The sequence below is a fragment of the Cyprinodon tularosa genome, unplaced genomic scaffold, assembly GCF_016077235.1.
Source record: "Cyprinodon tularosa strain WSP-4 unplaced genomic scaffold, ASM1607723v1 ctg847, whole genome shotgun sequence".
In the NCBI taxonomy this organism is placed as follows: domain Eukaryota; kingdom Metazoa; phylum Chordata; class Actinopteri; order Cyprinodontiformes; family Cyprinodontidae; genus Cyprinodon; species Cyprinodon tularosa.
Genome location: NW_024039615.1, coordinates 324,721 through 349,048, shown reverse-complemented (window position 1 = coordinate 349,048; position 24,328 = coordinate 324,721). Strand labels below are relative to the sequence as shown.

Here is a 24,328-nt window from a genome sequence, read left to right as displayed (position 1 = left end):
AACTCTTCATCCATCCTTTTGTTCTATGGAAGCAAATCGTTACCATATTTCAAAAAGTGTTTCCAGAAATGTTTTTTCATTTTAAGAATGTGGCTGCACTGTTTGGCTCATAAATTAAATTAGGAATCAATAATCCTATTTGCATTTTCATTTTTCTTCTTCAACACCGCTCAGCCTTTTACTTCAGTAAAATGAAAAAGAAAAAGACATTTGAGATTTTTTTTTTCAAAATGTACCCCAGCAAATACATAGCAAAATTCAATTTGAAATGTGAAATTTGAAAATGAAAAAAGCATTTCCAGAATTTTCTTTTCATTTTAAGAATGTTGTTGCATTATTTGACTCATAAATTAAATTAGTAATCAATTATCCTATTTGCATTTGAATTTCCCTCTTTAAGACTGCACATTTTACGCCATAATCAAAGAGAAAACACAGCGGACATTGCTTTTTTTTTTGCAAAGTACTGTCCATACCTCGAAAACAAAAAAGCATTCTGAGCGGCGGGGGCAGCAGAGTGACGTCAGCAGCGGCTCAAATGTCTTTTTCTTTTTAATTTTAATTAAGTAAAAAGATGAGCAGTTTAAAAGAAGAAATGAAAATGCAAACAGGATTAATTTATGAGCCATATAATGCAGCCACATTCTTAAATTGAAAAAACATTTCTGGAAACGCTTTTTTATTTTCAAAATGTACATTTCAAATTGAATTTTGGTATGTATTTGTAGGGGTACATTTTGAAAAATAAATCTCAAATGTATTTTTCTTTTTCATTTTAATTAAGTAAAAGGATGAACAGTTTAAAAGAAGAAATGAAAATGCAAACAGGATTATTGATTCCTAATTTAATTTATGAGCCATATAATGCAGCCACATTCTTAAATTGAAAAAACATTTCTGGAAACGCTTTTTCATTTTCAAATTTTACATTTTAAATAGAATTTTGGTATGTATTTGTAGGGGTACATTTTAAAAAATAAATCTCAAATGTTTTTCTTTTTCATTTTAATTAAGTAAAAGGATGAACAGTCTTAAAGAAGAAAATGCAAACAGGATTATTGATCACTAATTTCATTTATGAGTCAAATAATGCAGCCACATTCTTAAAATGAAAAAAAAATTCTGAAAATGCTTTTTCATTTTAAATATGGTAACGATTTGCTTCTATATTTTTCATCATGTTTTTCCTTCCCACCACCATAAAAGATCCCATCGAATAGTCGTCAATTTTTAAGTTTTTTAAGCCTGAATTCGTGGGAGGAAACCAGATATCGTTATTAGCCCGACTGGTGCATCCTGATTCTTTGTGATTAGCCGTCACCAGCTCTAATATATTTTATAGATATAATAATTAATATTTAGTAGATGACTCTGTGAAGTGGTCTGAATGCTACCGTTTGTACCAAATACAGACATGAAGAACGTTTAAACCTTCAGTTCTGGTGGTTTTAATTAGAGATGTACGATATAATCGGCCCCCTATCGGTATCGGCCTTAAAACTGAATATCGGACATCGGCCACCCCACCGATATTTAACCCGATATTTGATCAGCTTCTGAGTTTCTAAAGTCTAAAAAAAAAAAAATACTACTTCTTCTTCTTCCTCAAAAACTTCTTTTTTACAGACTTAAAAACTTCTAAAGACGAGGGAAAAAATATTGATCCATTAAAATATCCCAATATCTTCATATGCTGATATATTGCCATTTAAAAACACCATATCAATCTCTTTTACTAATGAAATATTGCTATATGTCATCGTTATGCTACGAAATCCCCCGAAAATTCACCAAATGTTGCCATATTTTTATATGTTGATATATTGACGCGGTATCGATCTATTTTACTAACAAAATCTCACAAGAATTTGCTAAATATCACGAGAGTTTGTAACAGAACGATGAAATTTCACGAGATTTTGAAAGTAAAATAGATCGATACCGCGTTTTTCAAAATCTATTTGATATCAGCATATGAAAATATATTTGAGTATATTATTTTTCAAAGTGTCAGAAATGGATAACAAAACTGCTATTTTCAATGACTACTTATTTTTGTCCAGCTTTAACATCGGTATTGATATCGGTTATCGGCTACATGAGTTTTAAAATATCGGCATATCGGATATCGGCCAAAATCCCAATATCCTGCATCCCTAGTTTTAATCAATTTAAAATTTAAGCTTCAATACAGCAGAAAGAGGAGCTGTAGGAATTAAAACCGCTAAAGTATGAAGAAGAAACATAATCAGTTTTTCCAGATTTGCTAAGAAACCAATCATACATTAATATTATCAGCAAAAAGAGCGCTGCAAGTGATTCAACTTTTATTAAAATAAGTATCTTAGCATTTCATTTGAGTAGGTAAAGAAAATGATCCGAATAAGAATACGTTTTTACACTTAAAATAAGAAAAAAATCTCCATTATCTTATTTCAAGTGCAATATCTATAATTGTTTTATGTGACAGAAAATTAATTTCACTGGAAGATAATTTCACAGACTGACGTTTAAATAAATAGCTTTTTTTTTTTTTTTTTTTTAAATTAGCCTATTTAAAGCTTCATTTTTTTGAAGCATTTATTTTAGTCCAGGAAACAAGGAAAAAAATCCCGTCTGACTTAGATGGAGATTTTATAACCAATCTTATTTGATGCATCTGCATCAGAGGAGCCAAGCGATAGATCAGGTTTTAGGAGCTAAAGAAGGGAGGGCTGCCAAACTCTACGCTCTTCGGTTCAAATTAAAATCCTTTTCTTTTTGAGTGACAAAATAAAGCGTGTTTGAATGGCTTTGATGTTCCCGATGCTGCTTTGTAGACAAACATCTGTAATCCACTTCAGCTCAAACGTATCCAATGCAAAAGGTAGACAGCAGGAAAAGGAGAAATGGTTTCATGCCTGATTAGAAACGCTAAAAATAAACCTACAAAAAAACCTTAAACATAATATGTTGAAACTAAAGACTTTCTTTTTTGTAAATAAATAATTTTCTATTAAAACACTAATTTCTACGGAAGAGGATTAGGGCCACTGAAAAAAAAAAGTTAACTGATTTTTAAATTTTATTTCAGTTTAACATGTGAAAAAAGTCAGAATTCTGACTTTAATCTCAGAATTCTGAATTTAATCTCAGATTTCTGACTTTAATCTCAGAATTCTGACTTTTTTCTCAGAATTCTGACTTTTTTTCTCAGAATTCTGACTTTAATCTCAGAATTCTAACTTTAATCTAGGAATTCTGACTTTTTTCTCAGAATTCTGACTTTTTTTCTTAGAATTCTGACTTTAATCTCAGAATTCTAACTTTAATCTCAGAATTCTGACTTTTTTTCTCAGAATTCTGACTTTAATCTCAGAATTCTAACTTTAATCTCAGAATTCTGACTTTAATCTCAGAATTCTGACTTTAATCTCAGAATTCTAACTTTAATCTCAGAATTCTAACTTTAATCTCAGAATTCTGACTTTAATCTCAGAATTCTGACTTTCTCAGAATTCTGACTTTAATCTCAGAATTCTGACTTTAATCTCAGAATTCTAACTTTAATCTCAGAATTCTGACTTTTTTTCTCAGAATTCTGACTTTAATCTCAGAATTCTAACTTTAATCTCAGAATTCTGACTTTTTTCTCAGAATTCTGACTTTTTTTCTCAGAATTCTAACTTTAATCTCAGAATTCTGACTTTAATCTCAGAATTCTGACTTTTTTCTCAGAATTCTGACTTTAATCTCAGAATTCTAACTTTAATCTCAGAATTCTGACTTTTTTCTCAGAATTCTGACTTTTTTTCTCAGAATTCTAACTTTAATCTCAGAATTCTGACTTTAATCCCAGAATTCTGACTTTTTTCTCAGAATTCTGACTTTAATCTCAGAATTCTAACTTTAATCTCAGAATTCTAACTTTAATCTCAGAATTCTGACTTTTTTCTCAGAATTCTGACTTTAATCTCAGAATTCTAACTTTAATCTCAGAATTCTGACTTTTTTCTCAGAATTCTGACTTTAATCTCAGAATTCTAACTTTAATCTCAGAATTCTGACTTTAATCTCAGAATTCTAACTTTAATCTCAGAATTCTGACTTTTTTTCTCAGAATTCTGACTTTAATCTCAGAATTCTAACTTTAATCTCAGAATTCTGACTTTTTTCTCAGAATTCTGACTTTAATCTCAGAATTCTGACTTTAATCTCAGAATTCTGACTTTTTTCTCAGAATTCTGACTTTAATCTCAGAATTCTAACTTTAATCTCAGAATTCTGACTTTAATCTCAGAATTCTGACTTTTTTCTCAGAATTCTAACTTTAATCTCAGAATTCTAACTTTAATCTCAGAATTCTGACTTTTTTCTCAGAATTCTGACTTTAATCTCAGAATTCTAACTTTAATCTCAGAATTCTAACTTTAATCTCAGAATTCTAACTTTAATCTCAGAATTCTGACTTTAATCTCAGAATTCTGACTTTAATCTCAGAATTCTAACTTTAATCTCAGAATTCTGACTTTTTTTCTCAGAATTCTAACTTTAATCTCAGAATTCTGACTTTAATCTCAGAATTCTGACTTTTTTCTCAGAATTCTGACTTTAATCTCAGAATTCTAACTTTAATCTCAGAATTCTGACTTTTTTCTCAGAATTCTGACTTTAATCTCAGAATTCTAACTTTAATCTCAGAATTCTGACTTTTTTCTCAGAATTCTGACTTTTTTTCTCAGAATTCTAACTTTAATCTCAGAATTCTGACTTTAATCTCAGAATTCTGACTTTTTTCTCAGAATTCTGACTTTAATCTCAGAATTCTAACTTTAATCTCAGAATTCTGACTTTTTTCTCAGAATTCTGACTTTAATCTCAGAATTCTAACTTTAATCTCAGAATTCTGACTTTTTTCTCAGAATTCTGACTTTAATCTCAGAATTCTGACTTTAATCTCAGAATTCTAACTTTAATCTCAGAATTCTGACTTTTTTTCTCAGAATTCTGACTTTAATCTCAGAATCCTAACTTTAATCTCAGAATTCTGACTTTTTTCTCAGAATTCTGACTTTAATCTCAGAATTCTAACTTTAATCTCAGAATTCTGACTTTTTTCTCAGAATTCTGAGATTAAAGTCAGAATTCTGACTTTTTTTCTCAGAATTCTAACTTTAATCTCAGAATTCTGACTTTTTTTCTCAGAATTCTGACTTTAATCTCAGAATTCTGACTTTAATCTCAGAATTCTGACTTTAATCTCAGAATTCTGAATGAATTCTGACAATAAAAAAGTCAGAATTCTGACCTTTTCCAATACTAAACTGAAATAAAATAAAGAAAATCAGTTAACTTTTTTTTTCAGTGGCCCTAATCCTCTCCCGTACATTTCATATAATTAGAGGAAACATATTTAGGGATATAAAATGTGGTGAAAGTAAAATGAATGGTAATAAAGTGTAGGATAGACACTTACCAATATGTTGTCCACTTTTGATTGTACAGATTTACTGAAAAGAGACAAGAGAACAAAACATGCAGGAGAAGATGTAAAAACAGTTTGCAAACAATCCATTCAATTTAAAACAGCTTTCTTAATGTTAATAATGCAGCTAAAATCCTCAGCACTTTGAGGATTCAAAATTTGAAAGACAAATGCAAAATATATCATATAAAAATCTGTAACAGTTCCAGCTGCACAAAACTTTGATCCTATTTAAACTTTCCTTGACTTTGATACCATTTTGGCGTCACGATCAAAACCAAGAGGAGGAGCAAAAACACGAGGGAAACTGGACAAAGTGTGAGGAAAATTTAGCGCTGCGTTATGCAGATCCTAAATCATAAATCATGAAGTGAGATGGAGCCTTACGGCGGTCTGACAAGTATTATCCCAAAATGGAAGTAACTGTACTCAAATAATAAAGCAAAAATAAAGAACATTTGTGGCCATTTCTCGACTCCAGAAAGCTGGAATAGGAAAATATTTTCTCTGTTTCAAAAACTCATTAAGAACAAATTATTAGGGATGCTCGATATTGCCTTTTTTGCCGATATTCCATACGTCGATATTCCAAATGCTGAATTTTTGATTCCGATATAAGCCGATACTGATATAAACTAATTTCACATCTTGCCAGTCACAACATTTTAGGCATAACCTACATTTACTGTGATGCCGCACTACACACTGTATATTCCATAAATAATTAAATTATCTTATTATCTGTTATTTTTAAAATTGATATTAGGAACAAAATATCGATATTAACTCCAGCACCCAAAAATCCCCATATATCAACAAATGGATTTTTTCCCACACCCCTAATCAGCTTACTGTGAAAATTAGGGCTGCAACAACAAATCGATAAAATCGATAAAAATCGACTTTTAAAAGCGTGGCAACGAATTTCATCATCGATTAGTTGTGTCGCGCGATTAATGCGTCATCCGCCGCCGCCGTCATCACTGCCACTTGACTGAAACGGGGAAGAAAAAAAAATACGGCAGAGCGAGCCAGCGCCACAGGTGAGCAAAGGCTGTTTCCAAAAGGCAGAAACGTCAACTGTTCTAATGACCGATACCGCAAACGCAAGCTGCGTCTAAATTCGCAGACAGCCTGTACTTTGTAAAGCGAAAAGTCGTAACATGCAACTTTTGTAAAAACAACTGAACATGGCGCGGAAGCACCACTGTTATGATGCAGCACCTGAAAAGAAAACACGTTGGAGCCTTCGATGGCAGTGAAGAGAGCTGATCAGCAGGGTCAGCGGCCATGTTTGTTTGGTTTTAAAGTGGGGAAACGTAACGTTAGTTTCTCAGGTAGCTCATCTGATGCTTTCCTTACCGTGTTAGTAGGTTACAGACAGTGATAAGGTTGGCTACTTATTTTACTTTTAATTTCATTTGAATTAGCTTAAGCAGCGTTTATATTTACTTTATAAATAAATTAACTTGCAAATTATGAGGGCAAGTAGGGCTGCAACTAACAATTATTTTAAAAATCGATGAATCAGACGATTATTTTTTCGATTAATCGATGAATCGGACAAAAAATATTTTTTATATTAACCTCTTTATTCCAAAATAAACATTTTATTCAGAACAAACAAGCACACAAGTACAGGTTGCTCATTAACTGTACTGGTGCAATATGAAAAATAAATGTTTGTGTTAAAACTACGCAAACTTACATGAGAAATGTAGCTGTACATCCACAAAATATAGGCTACTTTGTTTCATAAAGCGCAAAAAAAGACATTTTTGTTTTTAAAGCCCCTAAGGGGTTCAAACAATAGGCCCCCCCATTTCAACAAATGAGTTTTTTTTAGACTAGAAGATTTCTGCCTTTTAAGACAGGAAAGTATAGCAGTTAAAGTTGAGAAAATACTGAACCATAGAGATAAAAATAGCCTGTGATTCAAATTATAAATTGTATTTGGAATAAAAATGAGAGAACTAGGGGTGCTAAAAAACACATCCTCCAAAGACAGATATTTACATGGGAATGTGGCAGATAATTAATTGACATATTACTGATCTTGCTGGATTTTATTCTGCTTTACTTCCATAAATTGCAGGATCTTCTTTACTTTATCTTTGCCAGAAGATTTAAACTTTAAAAGCCTTGCCCTCATAATTTGCAAGTTAATTTATTTATAAAGAACATATAAACGCTGCTTAAGCTAATTCAAATGAAATTAAAAGTAAAATAAGTAGCCAACCTTATCACCGTATGTAACCTACTAACACGGTAAGGAAAGCATCAGATGAGCTACCTGAGAAACTAACGTAACGTTTCCCCACTTTAAAACCAAACAAACATGGTGGTTCCATGCCATGGTCATTTGTTTTTACAAAAGTTGCATGTTACGACTTTTTCCGCTTTACAAAGCCGTCAATCCCGGCGCATGCGCGCTTCATTTGCAGTTTGGACGCTGAGGGTAAAAATCCTGCTGCTCTGACTGCAGCGCTGAGAGGGACTCCTGCGGGAAAACGCGGTTTGGGGTGGGGGAGGCGCCCCACGCCAGAGTAGGAACGATACATGCTTTCACGTAAGAGTCTCCAAAAGTCGCCAGTGACACCGAAAAAAGTCGCCAGATTTGTCGCTAGTCGCTTTTTTGAAAAATAGTCGCTGGAGGGGTCTGAAAAGTCGCTGAGTTGGCAACACTGCACCTGGGGCGCTGGCTCGCTCTGGCCTATTTTTTTTTTCCTTCCCACGTTTCAGTCAAGTGGCAGTGATGACGACGGCGGCGGATGACGCATTAATCGCGCGACACAACTAATCGATGATGAAATTCGTTGCCAACGCTTTTAAAAGTCGCTTTTTATCGATTCGTTGTTGCAGCCCTAAGGGCAAGGCTTTTAAAGTTTATATCTTCTGGCAAAAATAAAGTAAAGAAGATCCTGCAATTTATGGAAGTAAAGCAGAATAAAATCCAGCAAGATCAGTAATATGTCAATTAATTATCTGCCACATTCCCATGTAAATATCTGTCTTTGGAGGATGTGTTTTTTAGCACCCCTAGTTCTCTCATTTTTATTCCAAATACAATTCATAATTTGAATCACAGGGCTATTTTTATCTCTATGGTTCAGTATTTTCTCAAGCAGCAACTTTAACTGCTATACTTTCCTGTCTTAAAAGGCAGAACTCTTCTAGTCTAAAAAAACTCATTATTGTTTGAGCCCCTTAGGGGCTTTTAAAAACAAAAATGTCTTTTTTTGCGCTTTATGAAACAAAGTAGCCTATATTTTGTGGATGTACAGCTACATTTCTCATGTAAGTTTGCGTAGTTTTAACACAAACATTTATTTTTCATATTGCACCAGTACAGTTAATGAGCAACCTTTACTGGTGTGCTTGTTTGTTCTGTCTAAAATGTTTATTTTGGAATAAAGAGGTTAATATAAAAAATAATTTTTTGTCCGATTCATCGAAAAAATAATCGGCCGATTCATCGATTTTTAAAATAATCGTTAGTTGCAGCCCTAGTGAAAATACACACTAGTCCCAGTCTCTGCTAAAGGAACCTCACTCCAACAACCAAGCATGAAAAAACTCACTAAATTAAAAAATAAAAAATGAGTGAAGACATATAAATAACAGATAATTGATGTTAACCAGATAAGAAGGACACCTCTTAGTGTGGAAAATTCAAGATTCATAAACTGAATGATGATCCTATCATCCTCAGAGATACTGATAGCAACGCTTTGGGTTAATTATAATAAAAACTGTACCGCAAAGATAAAAACAGACTTTGCAAATAGAAAGCTACGGTATGACACACAGGGGTGAGTATTGGCATGGGTCTGGCGATACGATATTATCACAGTATTGCAATATCACTATATATTACAATATTTTCTGCACTATTAAAATGACATGTATAGATAAAACACCAAACGCTTCATATATGTTCATCAGAAGATATTGATCATTAGATATTTTGGTATCCATGATGCTTGAGTCGATCCACGTCTTCCACTGTGACGCCTCAACTAAGTAAGTAAGTAAAGTACCGTATTTTCATGACCATAAGGCGCACCGTACTAAAAGGCGCAGTCTCAGTTATGTGTCCCATTTCTGTATTTAACACACACATAAGGCGCACCGGACTATAGGGCGCATTTTTTATATACAGGTACATGTCCTCTACTACCTTTAAATACCTCTACTGCGTATTTTAAAATACAGCGGGCCCAAAACTGAGTATGACTGAGCTTTATTCATGTATTTATTACAAATTAATCAAACCTGCGTGCTGGCCATGAGACAGACACTTCGCAGATGACACAGCGCTGTGATTACTCCTAAATTAACTTAAAATCCTGAAACCTGCCGACGGAATATGTTCGCTTTTATTGCCGGTATCCTGGTGCCTGCACTGTAAATTATTTAGATGAAAAACACCTGCCAGCCGCCGTGTGAGGCTGCTGTTGAAGGGATTTACTGTCGGTGTACCGCTGGTATGTGGGGGTCTGAGCGCCTCCGACAGAAATAGATCATCTGGATGAACTGACTGCAATTAAGTTTTCAGGTGGCCTTTCTCACTTAAAAACATATTAAAACTACTTTATTCCCCCTGATCACAGCAAATATAGCTGCAAGATTTAGATTATTTAGATGAAAAAACACCTGCCAGCCACCGCGCTGAAGAGGAGGAGACCCGCCCAGAGGCTGCTGTTGAATTAAGTTTTCAGGTAGAAAAATAGAGCGGGAGCAAAACTGAGTATGTTTGTGCTTTATTCATGTATTTATTACAAAGTATAAATCAAACCCATCAAAGTCATCATCCTCTGTTTCTGAATTAAACAGCTGCGCTAAATCAGACATGCCAATTTCCCCTTCTTCGCTGTCAGAGTCACTTTCCGTGCAGCGCGGCTCCTCAGAAATAATGCCGGCTTTTGCGAAAGCTTGAACAATAGAGCCAGCAGACACGTTAGTCCAAGCATCTACAATCCATCCGCAAACGGTGGCGTAACTTGCCCGGCGCTGCCTTCCACTTATCCTGAAACTGTGCCCTCCGTCTGTCATCCATCGCTCCCACGCCGCTCGCAGCCTTACTTTGAACGGCCGCTTCACACCGATGTCGAGCGGTTGAAGTTCCTTTGTCAGACCCCCGGGATAACGGCGAGCACAGCGTTCATTTGATTCATCTTTTTTTTTCACATCGGCTGTGAGATGGGCACGCAGCGATGGTGATGCGTGGAAAAAACCACCTGGTCTCCTCACATACACCTGCCTTTCATCATCTCCCCAGCCCGTTTCATTTGCGTTAATATCATATGTCATCAGAGCGCTGTGTCTGTCTCGCTGTCAGCTCCCAGATCAGCTTCTCTGATTGGTTGATGCGGCGCGTCCAGCAGCAAAACTTCAATTTTTCCATCTCGAGCAGCAGCAGCGCGTTGGCGGCGCGCTCCCGACGCGCTGCACCTGCAGCTCAAAACGCGCTGCGGGACCTTTTGCTGCACCTATACGCGCGTCAACCATTGACTTTGCATGTAAACTCGCTGCTTCTGCTGCACCTGCTGGGTCCGGTTCACACCGATGTCCAGCGGTTGAACAGCGAGCACAGCGTTAATTTGTTTCCCCATGTTTTTCACATCAGCTGTGACATGGGCACGCATGGAGTTACATATTAACAGCGATGGTGATGAGTGGAAAAAAACACCTGGTCTCCTTACATTCAGCCACTCTTTCATCATCTCCTCAATGAGGTGGTCTCAAAAGTCGCAGTTACAACACACATAGGGCGCACCGCACCATAGGGCGCACCGCACATTTTGAGGGAAAAAAAAGACGTTTAAGTGCGCCTTATAGTCGTGAAAATACGGTAAGTAACTTTACTTTACTTACTTACTTTACTTACTTACTTTACTTACTTACGCCTCAACTACAGACATGGTCATAGAATCACGAGAATAAAGTCCTAAAATTACGAGAAACAAGCTGTATTTCAGGGGCTGCTCAGTGGAGCAGTGGGTAGCACTGCTGACTAGCAGCAAGAAGGTTCTGGGTTCAATTCCCTTTCTACATGGAGTTTGCATGTTCTCCCTGAGCATGCATGGGTTCTCTCTGGGTACTCTGGCTTCCTCCCACAGTCCAAAAACAGGAGTGTTAACTGTAGGTTAATTGGCTTTTCTAGGTTCTCCTTAAGTGTGATTGGTTGTTTGTCCCTGTGATGGACTGGAGACGCGTCCAGGGTGGACCCTGCCTCTCACCCATTGACAGCTGGATATAGGCACCAGCACCCCTCACTACCCCAATTGGGACAAGCGTGTCAGATAACTGTTGGAAGTTGTATTTTATAACAACTCTTCCAAGAAGCATGAGGAATGTGGAGCATCATGTTAAGTTATACTTTAGCATCAGTTTGACAAATCAAGAAATCTTTTAGCAGCAGCATCAAACTGGGCAGATGGAGCTGGATTGCCATAATCTGGTGGGCGGAGCTCCAAGCTTTCTTTCTGAAACGGGTTGTTGAATGATGACTTCATTCCCGTAATATTACAACTTTATTCTCCTAATTTTATGACTTTATTCTCAAAATAGAAGAAAATAAATCTCTAGCATGGCCCTAATACTCCGTCGTACTTTGCAGACAATATATAAATACCTTAATTAGGTATTTATGTTAGCATGCCTTAAAATGTAAAACTGCTCAGTTTTATACCATTATTGCTCCAAGTTATTACTTTAATATGCAGACTGCAGTGTTTACTACTTCGGTAATGAAGGTTACCCATCTAATGCATAGGAATCAATTGTTAAAGTGTGGCTTTTAACAAGAGTCATCATACATTCCAGCAGGAATGTACTATATAGTTATAGTTACTTTGCTATAACAAACAAATTGACTGAAGGGAAGGGGGAGTAATCTGATCATTTGCAGGGTTATCAGTAGTGTTGCACAGATACCGATACCAGCGGCACTAAAATGGTGGTATCGGTGAGTACCAACCAATAGGGCACCGATACCATTTTGAGAGCTAAAAGTTTCTTCAACTATTGTCGCCCATTCCAGGTAGGCAATAAAAAGTTCTACTGGATTCACTTTGTTTTAGTCTTTTTCCTGCTTCACAAAGAATAGAATTCAACTTGATTGTCATTCCACTGCCTGCATTTAACCCAGCAGTGTGGGGTTAAGGGTCTTTGCTTAATGGGGGATTGAACTTACAACCTCAGGATTCAAAGCCCTACGCCCTAACCACTAGGCCGCCAGTTCCCAAAGGTAGGTAGCAGCTTGACAAAGCCATGATGGCCACTATTTTACATCCTAGTATTCTGCAGTTCTTCATATATAGATGATATCGGTATCGGCCGATACTGCGCAGCCAGGTATCGCGTATCGGCCCAAAAAATGGCATTGGTGCAACACTACTAATGATGGTTCCTTTTTTCTTTTATCAGTGTAGCTTTAGTGCGTGGCTCGTTCCTGGATTTAAAGACTTTTACCAAAACTGCTAACTTTTATACTTTTGCACAAGCATAGCCAGGTATCGGTAATGGCATCGGTGCAACAGTAGTGATCAGGCTGCATGCACTAGTAGGAGTGGAGGACATGTTGGTCTCTGCAGGCCTTTGATCAGAGAGGCTGCTGCTGCTTTGACACCTGTCATCCTGAGCATCAGTCCCACCGCTGGGTCGCTGTCATCCATTACAACATGGCCTCCTGTGGCTCCATGCTAATCATCACACCCGCTAACAACCGCCTCTATCCCCGCATCGCTCCCACCCGGACCGGCCGCGGATCCCTGCGTGTGTTCCGGGTGGGATGAGCAGGAGGAGCCGCTGGTATTCTTTGTTGCAGATCAGTGGTTCCCTTCCTCTGCTCGGCCAGAAGCCATTACTGAGGGTTAGCTTCTGCTGCAGCATCCTTACCAGATGGAGTTCTTGATTTTGAACTGTAACGCGTTCGCCTCGGGCCCCTGCAGTCCTGGCACCAGCGCTGGGAGGGAGCCTAATCCGGAGGCAGGCTTCTGACCGGGTTGTTGTTGATCATCAGCCATGGCGGTAGGTAGGTGGAGGGGTGGTGGGGCAGCTTTAACGAGTAGGCCTCATCCCCCGGCTGCAGCCGGACCCACCGCTGCCGGAGCGGCTCAGGCAGCTAGGACAGCCCGCTGGAGCCACAGCGGAGCATGGCTACAAAAACACTGCGATCCGACCCCCCAACGAAGAAAAGCACTGAATAAAAACCCATGAGCCGGGGAGACGAAAGGCATTTGGCTGAAGCGTCTCCGCTGCTGCAAATAGCGCCTGCAGCAGCTCCAGACAGGCGGCTGCTCTGCGGCAAGCTGGACGCAAAGCAGGCGGAAGTCCTGAAACAGCCCGATTTTCTTCACAAACTAAACACTTTACTGCTGCAACAAACTACTTTAATGATCATTTCATGAGCAGCGAGACACAAAATGATTTTTCCTCCTTTTCTGTCTGTTTGGCGGAGCTACGGAAGAGGATTAGGGACATAAAAAAAAAAAAAAAAGTTTAGTGATTTTTAAATAATATTTCAATTTAATATGGGGTAAAGGTCAGAATTCTGACTTTTTTTCCCATATTAAACTGAAATAATATTTAAAAATCTGTTAACTTTAAAAAAAAAAAAAAATAAAATATACATATATCAAAAAACGTTAAAGTCGTAGGAAAATCATATTCAAATGTCAAATCATTCTGGGTTAAACATGTATATAAATGTTCTCTTTATCAGACCATATTGTCCCAAAAGTTAGAACATTTCTATTTAAAAAGAAATCCTGTCTTAAAATATGTGTTTTTCTACGTTATCTTCTGCAGGCCAGTTAGTTCTACGTCAGCCTGAACACCTAAATTCGGCCAATCATATATAAACGGTCATCTGTCAATCACATTTTTCGGTCATAGCATCTTGATTCATATGTCGTAGCTAATATATGCAACAGTTGAAATAAGAAATAAGAATCATTTCCTTCGGTCAGTCTGTAGACTGCTGGTTAGAGAGACGCTCTGCTGAGCTTTATGGGGAGATCCAGTGAACTGCGTGAGCTGATACTACAGCTTCACGCAGGGACCTGGAAGATGGAAGTCCAGCTTGGATAACACAGGTTGAGAGAACCTGTCTATCATAAGCAAGCATGAAGCGACAGTGGAGAGGAAAAACTTGGGAAGAAACCTCTGGCAGAATCAGGCTCAACATGGCGGTCTTCTGCCGGTCCGGTTGAAATGAGACGCGGAACGCAGTAAGAGTCCGGGAGGAATGACGCTCTGATGAAGCTTTAGCTATGATGGTGGAGGAGGGGCTGGAGGGGGGTTGAAATGGGGTCATCTGAATGAAGTCACACAGCGGGTCATCCGCGGGGCTGGTTTTCCCACAGCATGCCGATCAGAGCCGAGGCGATTTTAAGGCGGGTCACACTTAAAGGAATAGTACACCCAAAACATGATTATCCTTCATTTTCTACTCACCCCCATGCTGAACAACACTCTGGAGTACGTTTTTGATATCTCAAATGCACCTGGAGATCTGGGAGGCTTCTTGCTGTCTGCTGACATTCAAATAATGGAGGTCTATGGCGTCCGAGGCAGAAAGGTCCATAAAAGTCCACAAAAAACGTGTCAATATTCCTCCATACTGCTCGTCCAATGTATTCCAAGTGTCCTGAGTGGGTAGCATCCAGAATTTACTCGAAACGAAGTCATTTAGAATGTTTTTAGAGCATAAACAGTAGTGTATAGGATTTCCTAAAAGCGCGCGCCTGCGAGTTCACGACTCTACGGAAACCGCGGCAGACCAAACCAGATGAAAGATGAAAGATGAAACCCTTTGGAGGAGCTAACTCTCTCATTGCTGCATTAAAGAAAACAAGCTTTGAGTGGTCATTATACTTTCAACATACAACACCAACATTGGAATTTTAACACAATTTATTTTTCTATGTAATAAAAAAAAAAAGTAAAAAAAAAACAATCCACTGGATTTTGCCTCCAAGTTTGAAGATGTTTCGCTTCCCATCCAGGAAGCTTTTTCAATTAAATATGGCAGAGTTAGAGGCTTTTTAGAGTGGACCAACAAAGCCTTGTTTTGGCTTAGAAAATATGCAAATTGGATCGGTTCAATTAATTTTTGACATTTTGAATTGAAAAAGCTTCCTGGATTGGAAACGAAACGTCTTCAAACTTGAAAATAAAGTCCATGGGATTGTTCATTTTTAACTTTTTTGGAATGACTCTATCCTGGATGACTGAGAATCTTTACCATCATTTTTCTGTATAATGTTACTAAGCAGTTATTATTGTATTAGTCCTTACATCTAAATTTTTATTATTATTTATTTTCTTCTATTTTTGCATTTTTAAATGCAAATTTGCTGTATTGCTGTATTTTGCTGTATATAAGCTTTTAGAAAAAGTCCCAAACAGGAAATTCGACCTGATTTTGTTCAACTTGACAGAGGGGGATTCTGCAATACCGCAGTGAGACAGCAGGGGCGCTGCTGCAGGAAGCTGCATGATCAGATAGTGACAAATAAGGGTAAACAGCCTGGATGATATCATTACACCATTAACACGGCCACTCATGACCACACGTGTTAAGCCCCAAAATATTCCTATAGGTTCGCCTAAAATGATTCATCCATAAACTCAGATTTAAATAAATAAGAAGGTGATTCTTAAATTGTTTTTACCTGGGCAGCTCTATCCCACTTCGATGGAAATACGAGAATCAGTCCCTCAAAAATAAAAGATTATAATAATCTGAGAGATTGATAGAATTTAAGACGATCTGCTCCAGTTTTAAATGTGTGCAAATTACATAAAGGCTATTTATTTACATTTTTAGTATTATTCGATCAATGTTCTTTTCCAAATCTACTGCATATTTAAAAGTGACTTATGCACAGTTGTATTATACATACATGTGAAAATAATTTCAAATAACGAAAGCTTGGATAACAAAAACAAGCCCTGATAAATAAAGGCTGCCATAAGGGGCTGTATTATACTGCCATCTGTTGGTCAAAGTGGGTACTGAGCATCCAGACCTGCATGCAGGATGCATGAGTATAAAGCACATCCACAGTGAGGGCTGTTCATGAGGATAAGAAAAACAAGAAAAGGAGGAAATAATAAAAACGTCATCATCAGATTCTCTCCCTTGAGAATGTCTTTTTCTTTACAATTGATTAATTATATTCATAGCTGTTAAGAACCTTAAGATCTAAACTGTTTTGTTAAATTATATAATAATGACAAAGCAAAAAAGAATTTAAAAAATCTAAAAATCTTATTTCAGTTTTCCAAAAAGTTTTGGGCAAATAAGTGATAATAGCAATATTCATGCTAATGGGGGGAGCAGCAGCAATTCCTGAGGTTCTAAGTTTGAACCCCACTCCCACAGCCTGCCACTCTGGCTCTCTGAGCAAGTCCCTTAACCCCACACTGCTCCTCGGGCTCCGCACAATGGCAGCCCACTGCTTCCCAAGAGGAGGGGTCAAATGCAGAGAGAGAATTTCGTTTCTCTGTACTTGTGACAGTGGAATGACAATAAAAGCTGTGGAAAAAATAACACATTCATATACATAAATTGGAAGATATATCAGTTATAGTTATATAAAAAAGCTGCCATTTCTGTTTGAATAGCAAAATACCTCTTTAGATTATTGCACTTCTTACTGGAGGGGAATTACTATTAAGCAATACTATTATTGCCTAATGGTTAATACAACTATTCCTTATTTGTGCACATTAATTATGTTTTTGATAAACATCCTTTGGCTAAAATGCATCAGAACGCTGATAATATAAAGTGTGTCTCAGCCCCCCCCCTTCAGTGTCCACCATATTGGATCAGTCCATTTGCTGCACATGTTCAGAAAGGTCCAAACAGACAGCAGCAAACCATTTGAAAACAAACCATGCAAAGAGCAGTGTTGCCAACTTAGCGCTTTAGTCGCTATATTTAGCCACTTTTCAGACCCCTCTAGCACTTTGATTTCTAAAAAGCTCCTAGCGCCAAATCTAGAGACTTTTTTCTGCTACTGGAGACTTTGGAGACAACATCTTAAAGCAGCGAACTCTGCTCTCCAGAGCGAGTAGATTGGTAACCCCGCCTCCTGCTCTCCTCTATCTTGTCTGCTGTCATGATTCATGCAGCTATTATTTCATCCAAATGAAAAATGGAGAACAGATAAGCAGATCATGGCTTGTCTACAGTGAAAAGAAGGACTGGGTTATTTACTTTGGCCTTTTTGGAAACACAGGAAGGAGCAATCAGCTAAGTGAGCTTAGTGCTTGGCAACAATCTTTCATTCCTTTAGAGACAGCATGAAAAGTCAGCTGAGTACAAAACATAGAGAGGAAAACAAGAAGAAAAGGGACAAGAAGAGAGGGACACAACCTAGAACAGATAATGGATGTCTATTCTATTAACATTTCTCTATCTGGATAATGGGGCTGTTGTATGTCTTCTCAATTCAGAGGGGCCCCTGCCTGTTTTTTCCTAGGGCCCCGAATTTCCTAAATCTGAGATTTTGTTTTGATGAAACAGACATGGCTATGGCTTGATGCTAACATGTTTGTTATCTGTCAGAATTCTCAGATTAAAGTCAGAATTCTGACTTTTTTCCCATATTAAACTGAAATAAAAATTAAAAATCTGTTACCTTTTTTTTTCCCACTGGCCCTAATCCGTAATAAGTAAATTATTGATGAAACACTACCAAAAAAAATATTTTAAAAAGTGCTATAAGTATAAATATTCTTGGTGTCATAGATTTTATTGCTGTTTCCTTTTACTAAAAGCGGTTAAATGCATAATTTACCATCTTGAAAAAGATCTATGTTGAATAATGATCATGTTTTTTGCCAGACTCTTTTATTCTGCTTATTATCTTTCACCAGATTTACCTCTTTTTTATTTGTCCTCCATCCGTCCTCCTCCGGACTCAGAGCTGTTTTTGATCAGCTGCTCATCTCTTTGTCAAATCATAAAACTAATATTTATTCTTTTGGTAAAGACACTTTTTTTACCAATTCTAAAAATATTTTCACTCAACTAAAATCACTGAAATTTTCAAACGATTAGACAATAAGCTTTTGATTGTAGCCCATGGCTACAAGCCTTATGTACTTGGACATCGGCCACCTGTTTGGTTGCAATGTTTAATTGTACTGTCCCTGTCAAATAAACAAATAAATAAATTAAACCATTTTCTCTTTATAAAATGTACTGCATGATCTGCAATTAGCCTAACAGCTATCTTTGAAAATGGACCAGTAGGTTCTATTTAATCGCACTCTATGCAGATGATCTTTATTTGTTAAAGACTTAAAATACTAGAACATAAGGGAGAATTAAAAATACATTTATTGCTACATATTCATATCATCTCACGCCTGGACCTCAAATTGTACACATACTTTACATTTTATGGTGAGAATGTTTGAGATTATTTTGGCGTTTCTTTATAATCACGTTTCAAATAAAGACCAAGCATCGCCTCTTTAGTAACACTGTATTGCTCAGATCATTAAATGTAAGTACATCTATAAACTGCACAAAACAGTCTTCATGATTAAAATAACAATTAAAAGCACATTATTAAGTTCACAAATTGTATAAAAGATAACTTATAACTTAAAAAAAAAAGATAATTTTCAATTAAAAACTTAAACATGCACAGAGTTTGCTTGACGACATCCGAGGAGCGATAATTACAAGAAGATGGTGGATTATCTCCACCGTCGACGCAGGAAATAAGATTTTTGTTGCAGTGCATTGAAGAAACATTGATCACCTTTACAGACACGGTTTGATCCCCATGTTTGATTAAAAAGAACATTCCTTGAGATCTGTTCATTCACAGAATGTTCAAACCCCTGCAGTATTTACACACTCACTCCCACACACATAGAGCCCACAATAAAAAAAAACACAGAAATATGAGAAAGTCCGTCCACTGAGCTTTGTGATATATATTGAAACGCTGAAAATATAACCAGCAAACCTTTTTTTTTTCCCATTTTAAACAGCACATGAAGCTCTACGTTATCAGATCCGTCCGTTCTGATGTATTGCAACAGAAATATTACCAATCAATCTAAAAAAATATGTACAAAACATCTGCAGCTTACAATGCATTTGTCTGATACAAATCATATTTAGGCACAAAGTTATAAAAAATCCATTTGGGAAGAGAAGGAATGATTGTCCAATAGCATCACGCTTTCCGGTCTGGGAGCCTGAGCTGCTCCGGATGAATTTACTGGAAACACTGGACACCTGACAGGAGCTGCATCCTCCTGGATCTAGACATCAGAGACACAGAAGGGTTAAAAAAATAATTTAACAACATTTGAAAAAGTTGATTCACTACAGGCATTGGATCAAATATCGTTCAGACACAGTGTCTTGTAAAAACGTTCATTCTCTTTTAGCTCTTTCCACACAGCAGCCAACCTGATTGCATGTTACCAACATTTTGTTTGAATGAGCAACAGAAAGTAGTACATTTTTTAGGATGGATTTATAGCCTCTTAACACCCTCCTTGACTATTTTCCATACCCAAATGGAAAAGCAAATAGATGAGGAACTGTAAGCCCAAATTGCATGCGTGATTCATCATTTGAATGCTAACACCTTCTAGGTTCTGGAAATATAAATATAAAATTGGGTGAGTTAAACACAGCTAAGCTGCATAAGCTAAAAGTCGTTTTTTATTCTCGAAACTAATAGGTCTTGCTTCAACAGCAGTAATAAAGACAAGCTTGAGAATAGGTGTGTCTAATTGTATAAAATTTGTTCTACATCATGTCAGCCACAAATGCAGAAAATTTCATTTACAGCTCCAACAGTTCCAGAGCTGTGGGGCTTTGAACTTTTGGTGTCACCAGCGTCTCCAAATCTCTCCAGATGAGCCAGCTTGTTAACCTGACTCTGCCAGATGGATTTGCTCCGCATATCCATCTGGAAACCTTCCGTTGAAGTAATTTTGGGAAGGGGCGAAAATACTGTTTAGCTGATTGGCCTATGTTGGTGATAGACGGCAGAGATGGGAAGTAACGGAGTACAAATACTTCGTTACTGTACTCAAGTAGATTTTTCTGATATTTTTACTTTACTTTACTACTTATTTTTATGGCGACTTTTTACTTCTACTCCTTACATTTTTACACAAATATCTGTACTTTCTACTCCTTACATTTTAAAAAATTGTCTCGTTACTTTTGTTTTGAATCATTTCAATGGAGTTACCGTTATTATTTTTCACGTCATCAATACCAAATTCAATCTAATTGGATGGGAATCTACGTTGCATTTGACGCACCGCTACAAGATGAATCGACAGATTCGGCGGTATTCATTGGCGGCAAATCATTGCAGCTTGGTGGCGGTGGCGTTAGCATAGTAGCATGGACGACGAGATGATTGAAAATGAACACAACGGAGATCTAGTCCTATTGGCAGACATCCATTTAAAATGTAGGCAACGGCATGAAAAAAGTGGTTTCTACTTTTACTTTTATACTTTAAGTAAATTTACAAGCCTGTACTTTGTTACTTTTACTTGAGTAAAGAAGTTTAATCAGTACTTCCACTTTTACCAGAGTATTTTTCAACACAAGTATCTGTACTTTTACTCAAGTACCGAAAGTGAGTACTTTTGCCATCTCTGATAGACGGGCCAAATAAACCAATCAGATCAACGAAGCATATGACGTACTAACAGAGCGACGACGAAGAGGAGCCAATTGATAGATCAAACTCTTGCTGAAACCAGTCGGGAGAAGAGCGCTTCTCGTTGCGTCACACCTCAACCCGCCTCAAAGCCAACGCTGATTGGACGTTCGTTTGGTGAACGGCTCCAAATTTTCTTTAACGGAGAGTCTCCAGACTGATCTGCGAGTGAAACCTTGAAAGCTCGCGAGATCATGATGGTCTCACGAGGCTACTTCTGCATCTCAGTGAGCTGGAAGTTCTCACTGAAGGTAAGAGATACAGGTGGTTTAGTCGATGTTAGACATCATGAGCTCTATTGTGTGAGAAATGTGAGTTATACTCCTGTTGCTTGGCTCTGCTATTTAAAGTTGGAAAGTACAGGCAGCTGTTTTGGCAGAAAGTCTGTATTGGTCAGTTGGTTTAAGTTGATTCCATAAAAGTTAACAATCCACTGGACTTTGTTTCCAAGTTTGAAGACGTTTCTCTTCCCACACAGGAAGCTTTTTCATTTCAAAATGTCAGAAATAGCGTTGAGTTCCAGGCTTTATAGTATAGTAGTATATAGTAGCCCAACAAAGCCTTGTTTGGCTTAGAAAACATGCAAATTGTACCAAACGAACACGTCCAGTAATGGGGAGTCGTTGAGGTCTTTGTTAGCCAGCAATACCCAATACTGGCTTGTTTTTGTTTAGAAAACATGCAAATTGAAACGGACCCCCTTTGGAATGGGGATCATTTGGCTTCTTTGTTAGCCTGCAATGCCCCATACCTGTCTATGTCTCTGAAATAAAAAAAAGGGGGTGAGGGCTGGCGTTAAAGGGAATAGTTGGCCTGGCTGACCAGGCGAGGTCCTCTGTTCCCCTGTTTGTGAACAGAAGATCTCGCTTCTTCAGCGGCTGACTGATAATCTTCACCAGCATAGTTTAAGTTTAGTTTATCACCCAGTGTGAGTCTGAGATGTTTAAAGGCGTCCACCATTTTCACTTGTTTATAATAATATGCTGTGGAGTTAAGGAAAGTTAACAATTATATCCTTTGTTTTGCAGGCCATAAGATGAAGATGGTTGTTCTTGCGCCGCAGTAGGGGCTCTTTGAATGGGATGTGATCATACTGGTAAGCAGTGCAATAGCTGTGTCATTAGAGTAGTAGTAGAGGGAGACTCACTTGTGAACAGTAGGTACGTAAAGGGGGTTAGCATACAGCTTTGATTATGAGTACATATGTCAGTTTAGTGGGCAGAATTAAACAAGAAGTGATGTTTGCAGCTAAATATTTTTTGGCCAATATTCTTTTTTCTATGTCTGCTTCTGTCTCCTTGAAGACGAGCCTGGATCTGCTGGAGGTTTCTTCCTGTTCAAAGGGAGTTTTTCCTCTCTACTGTCGCTACAAGCATGCTTAGTGTGAGGGATTGCTGAAGAGTCAATGAGTCGATGCAATCAGCTGGTTTTCCTTAGATAGAAAACTTTGAATCAATCTGACTGGATGATCTGGTGAACTGGAAAGTGACCTGAGATGACATGTGGTGTGAATTGGTGCTACAGAAATAAACTGAATAGAACTGAATTGAATTGAGCTACATCTTTTTGAAAGACAGTTAAAAAATACTGGGGGAAAAAATACAATTTTTCTAGATGAATATATCATCCTGCTGACCAAGTATTTCAAGATACCCTTTTTTTTTAGAGTAATTTATGTCAATATACCCTTTGCATTTGAACTCTTTCGAACAGTCATTTGTTTTCTCATTTCCTTTTTGACCTCCAGTCGGCGGCTATTCTGGACTGATTTGTTTTACTGTCAATCTTCTGTCACTTCTGATTTGTTGTGGAAGAGCTCATAAACAGAGTTTCTTTGCCCTTGCTCATTCTTTCAAATGTCAAGATTCACACAACACCCAGCCAAACAGCCACTTTTCCTTCAACATATCACACCATGGTCACAGTTTGCACCATCAACTATCACACCTGTCTGGACATATTTTACAAAACTCATCAAACATTCATCAACTTAGGTTTTTTTATTTTTTAAACACATGGCAATAGATGCAATAATAAATAAGAATTTGTACCTAAATAGATAGATTCATAATACATGGAAAAGATTGGACTTAGACTTAGACTGTCATGATCTGGCCTGTTTGCTCTCCCTTAATTAGTCATTCCTTTCACCTGTCGTTTTTCCCTCCCTGCCTCATTATAATTTATTCCTCTCACCTGTTTCCTCCCTTTTTATATTCAGTTCAGCCTGAGCATTCAGTGCCAGATCATTAACTGTCTTTCTGTTAGTCTGTCTGTTCAGTTTATTTTCATGGTTCATGTCCTGGATCCTAGCAGCCAGTGGAAAGCGGGTTTTTGTGTCTGTCTCGTCTCCTGATCATCCACTGTTCCTCCTCCTGCTGAGTCCTCTGGGTTTTTGGCTCTATATGTGGGGAGGTTCAGTTTTTATCCAGTAAGCCTGGCTCCAGGGAGGAGACCAGTTTAAAGGTCCTGCATCAAGTTCTGGTTCCACGTCCTGTCTCGGCTACCATCTTCCACTGAGCCTGCTCTTCTGCACCTGATCCTGTCTGCTCCTGTGTGTGACCACCTGGTCACGCTTTTCCAGTCAGACTCTGAACCCTCCTGGGAGCCTGTGGATGCCTGGAAGTCTGGATCCTGCCACCTGTTTCTGTTCCTGTCTGTTCTGGATCCCTGACCAGGATCGGCTTCCAGCATGTCCTCTGGGACTGCAGCACTGGGGACATTCTTGGACTGGACTGTTAAACCAGGTAAGTGGCCAACTCAGATAATCATCTTCTGTCAGATGATCGTGGTCACTTACCTGTGTTTCTCCTGCAGAGTGTCTGTGATTGGGCGGTGCCCCGCTCCCCATCCTGCAGTGCCCGTGAGCAACAGCTCCACCTTAGTTTTTGTTAATTTAATAAACCTTTTTGAACTTTCCTACTTACTGTCTCTCCTTGAATACTGGGTCCATCTGTCCTCGGTTCATGACATAGACAGTGCCGTGCACAGATATTTTGGGGGACAGATGCACAAGCAAAAAAGAAAAAAAAAAGGGCACTTTGTGTGCTGCATAGCGCTCACTGTCCTAGCAGTGTTTATTATGGGCACAGCTTAAATATCCCATATGTAGCCTATTTCAAATTGATAG

At 37.8% G+C, this 24,328-nt stretch overlaps 1 protein-coding gene across 4 annotated transcripts in view; it reads right to left on the bottom strand.

Moving 5' to 3' along the window:
• The window catches only part of LOC119775051 (DNA-binding protein RFX7), a 29,548-nt gene extending 15,747 nt beyond the window's left edge, over positions 1-13,801 (bottom strand). For all 4 annotated transcript variants that reach the window (XM_038272917.1, XM_038272920.1, XM_038272921.1 and 1 more), the window contains exons 1-2: positions 13,367-13,801; positions 5,456-5,489 (exon numbers count right to left, since the gene is read on the bottom strand). In XM_038272917.1, the coding sequence (XP_038128845.1) occupies positions 5,456-5,489; positions 13,367-13,494 (162 nt within the window). In that variant the 5' untranslated portion in view covers positions 13,495-13,801. The remainder of the gene's footprint in view (positions 1-5,455; positions 5,490-13,366) is intronic.
• Positions 13,802-24,328: the final 10,527 nt, after the last annotated feature.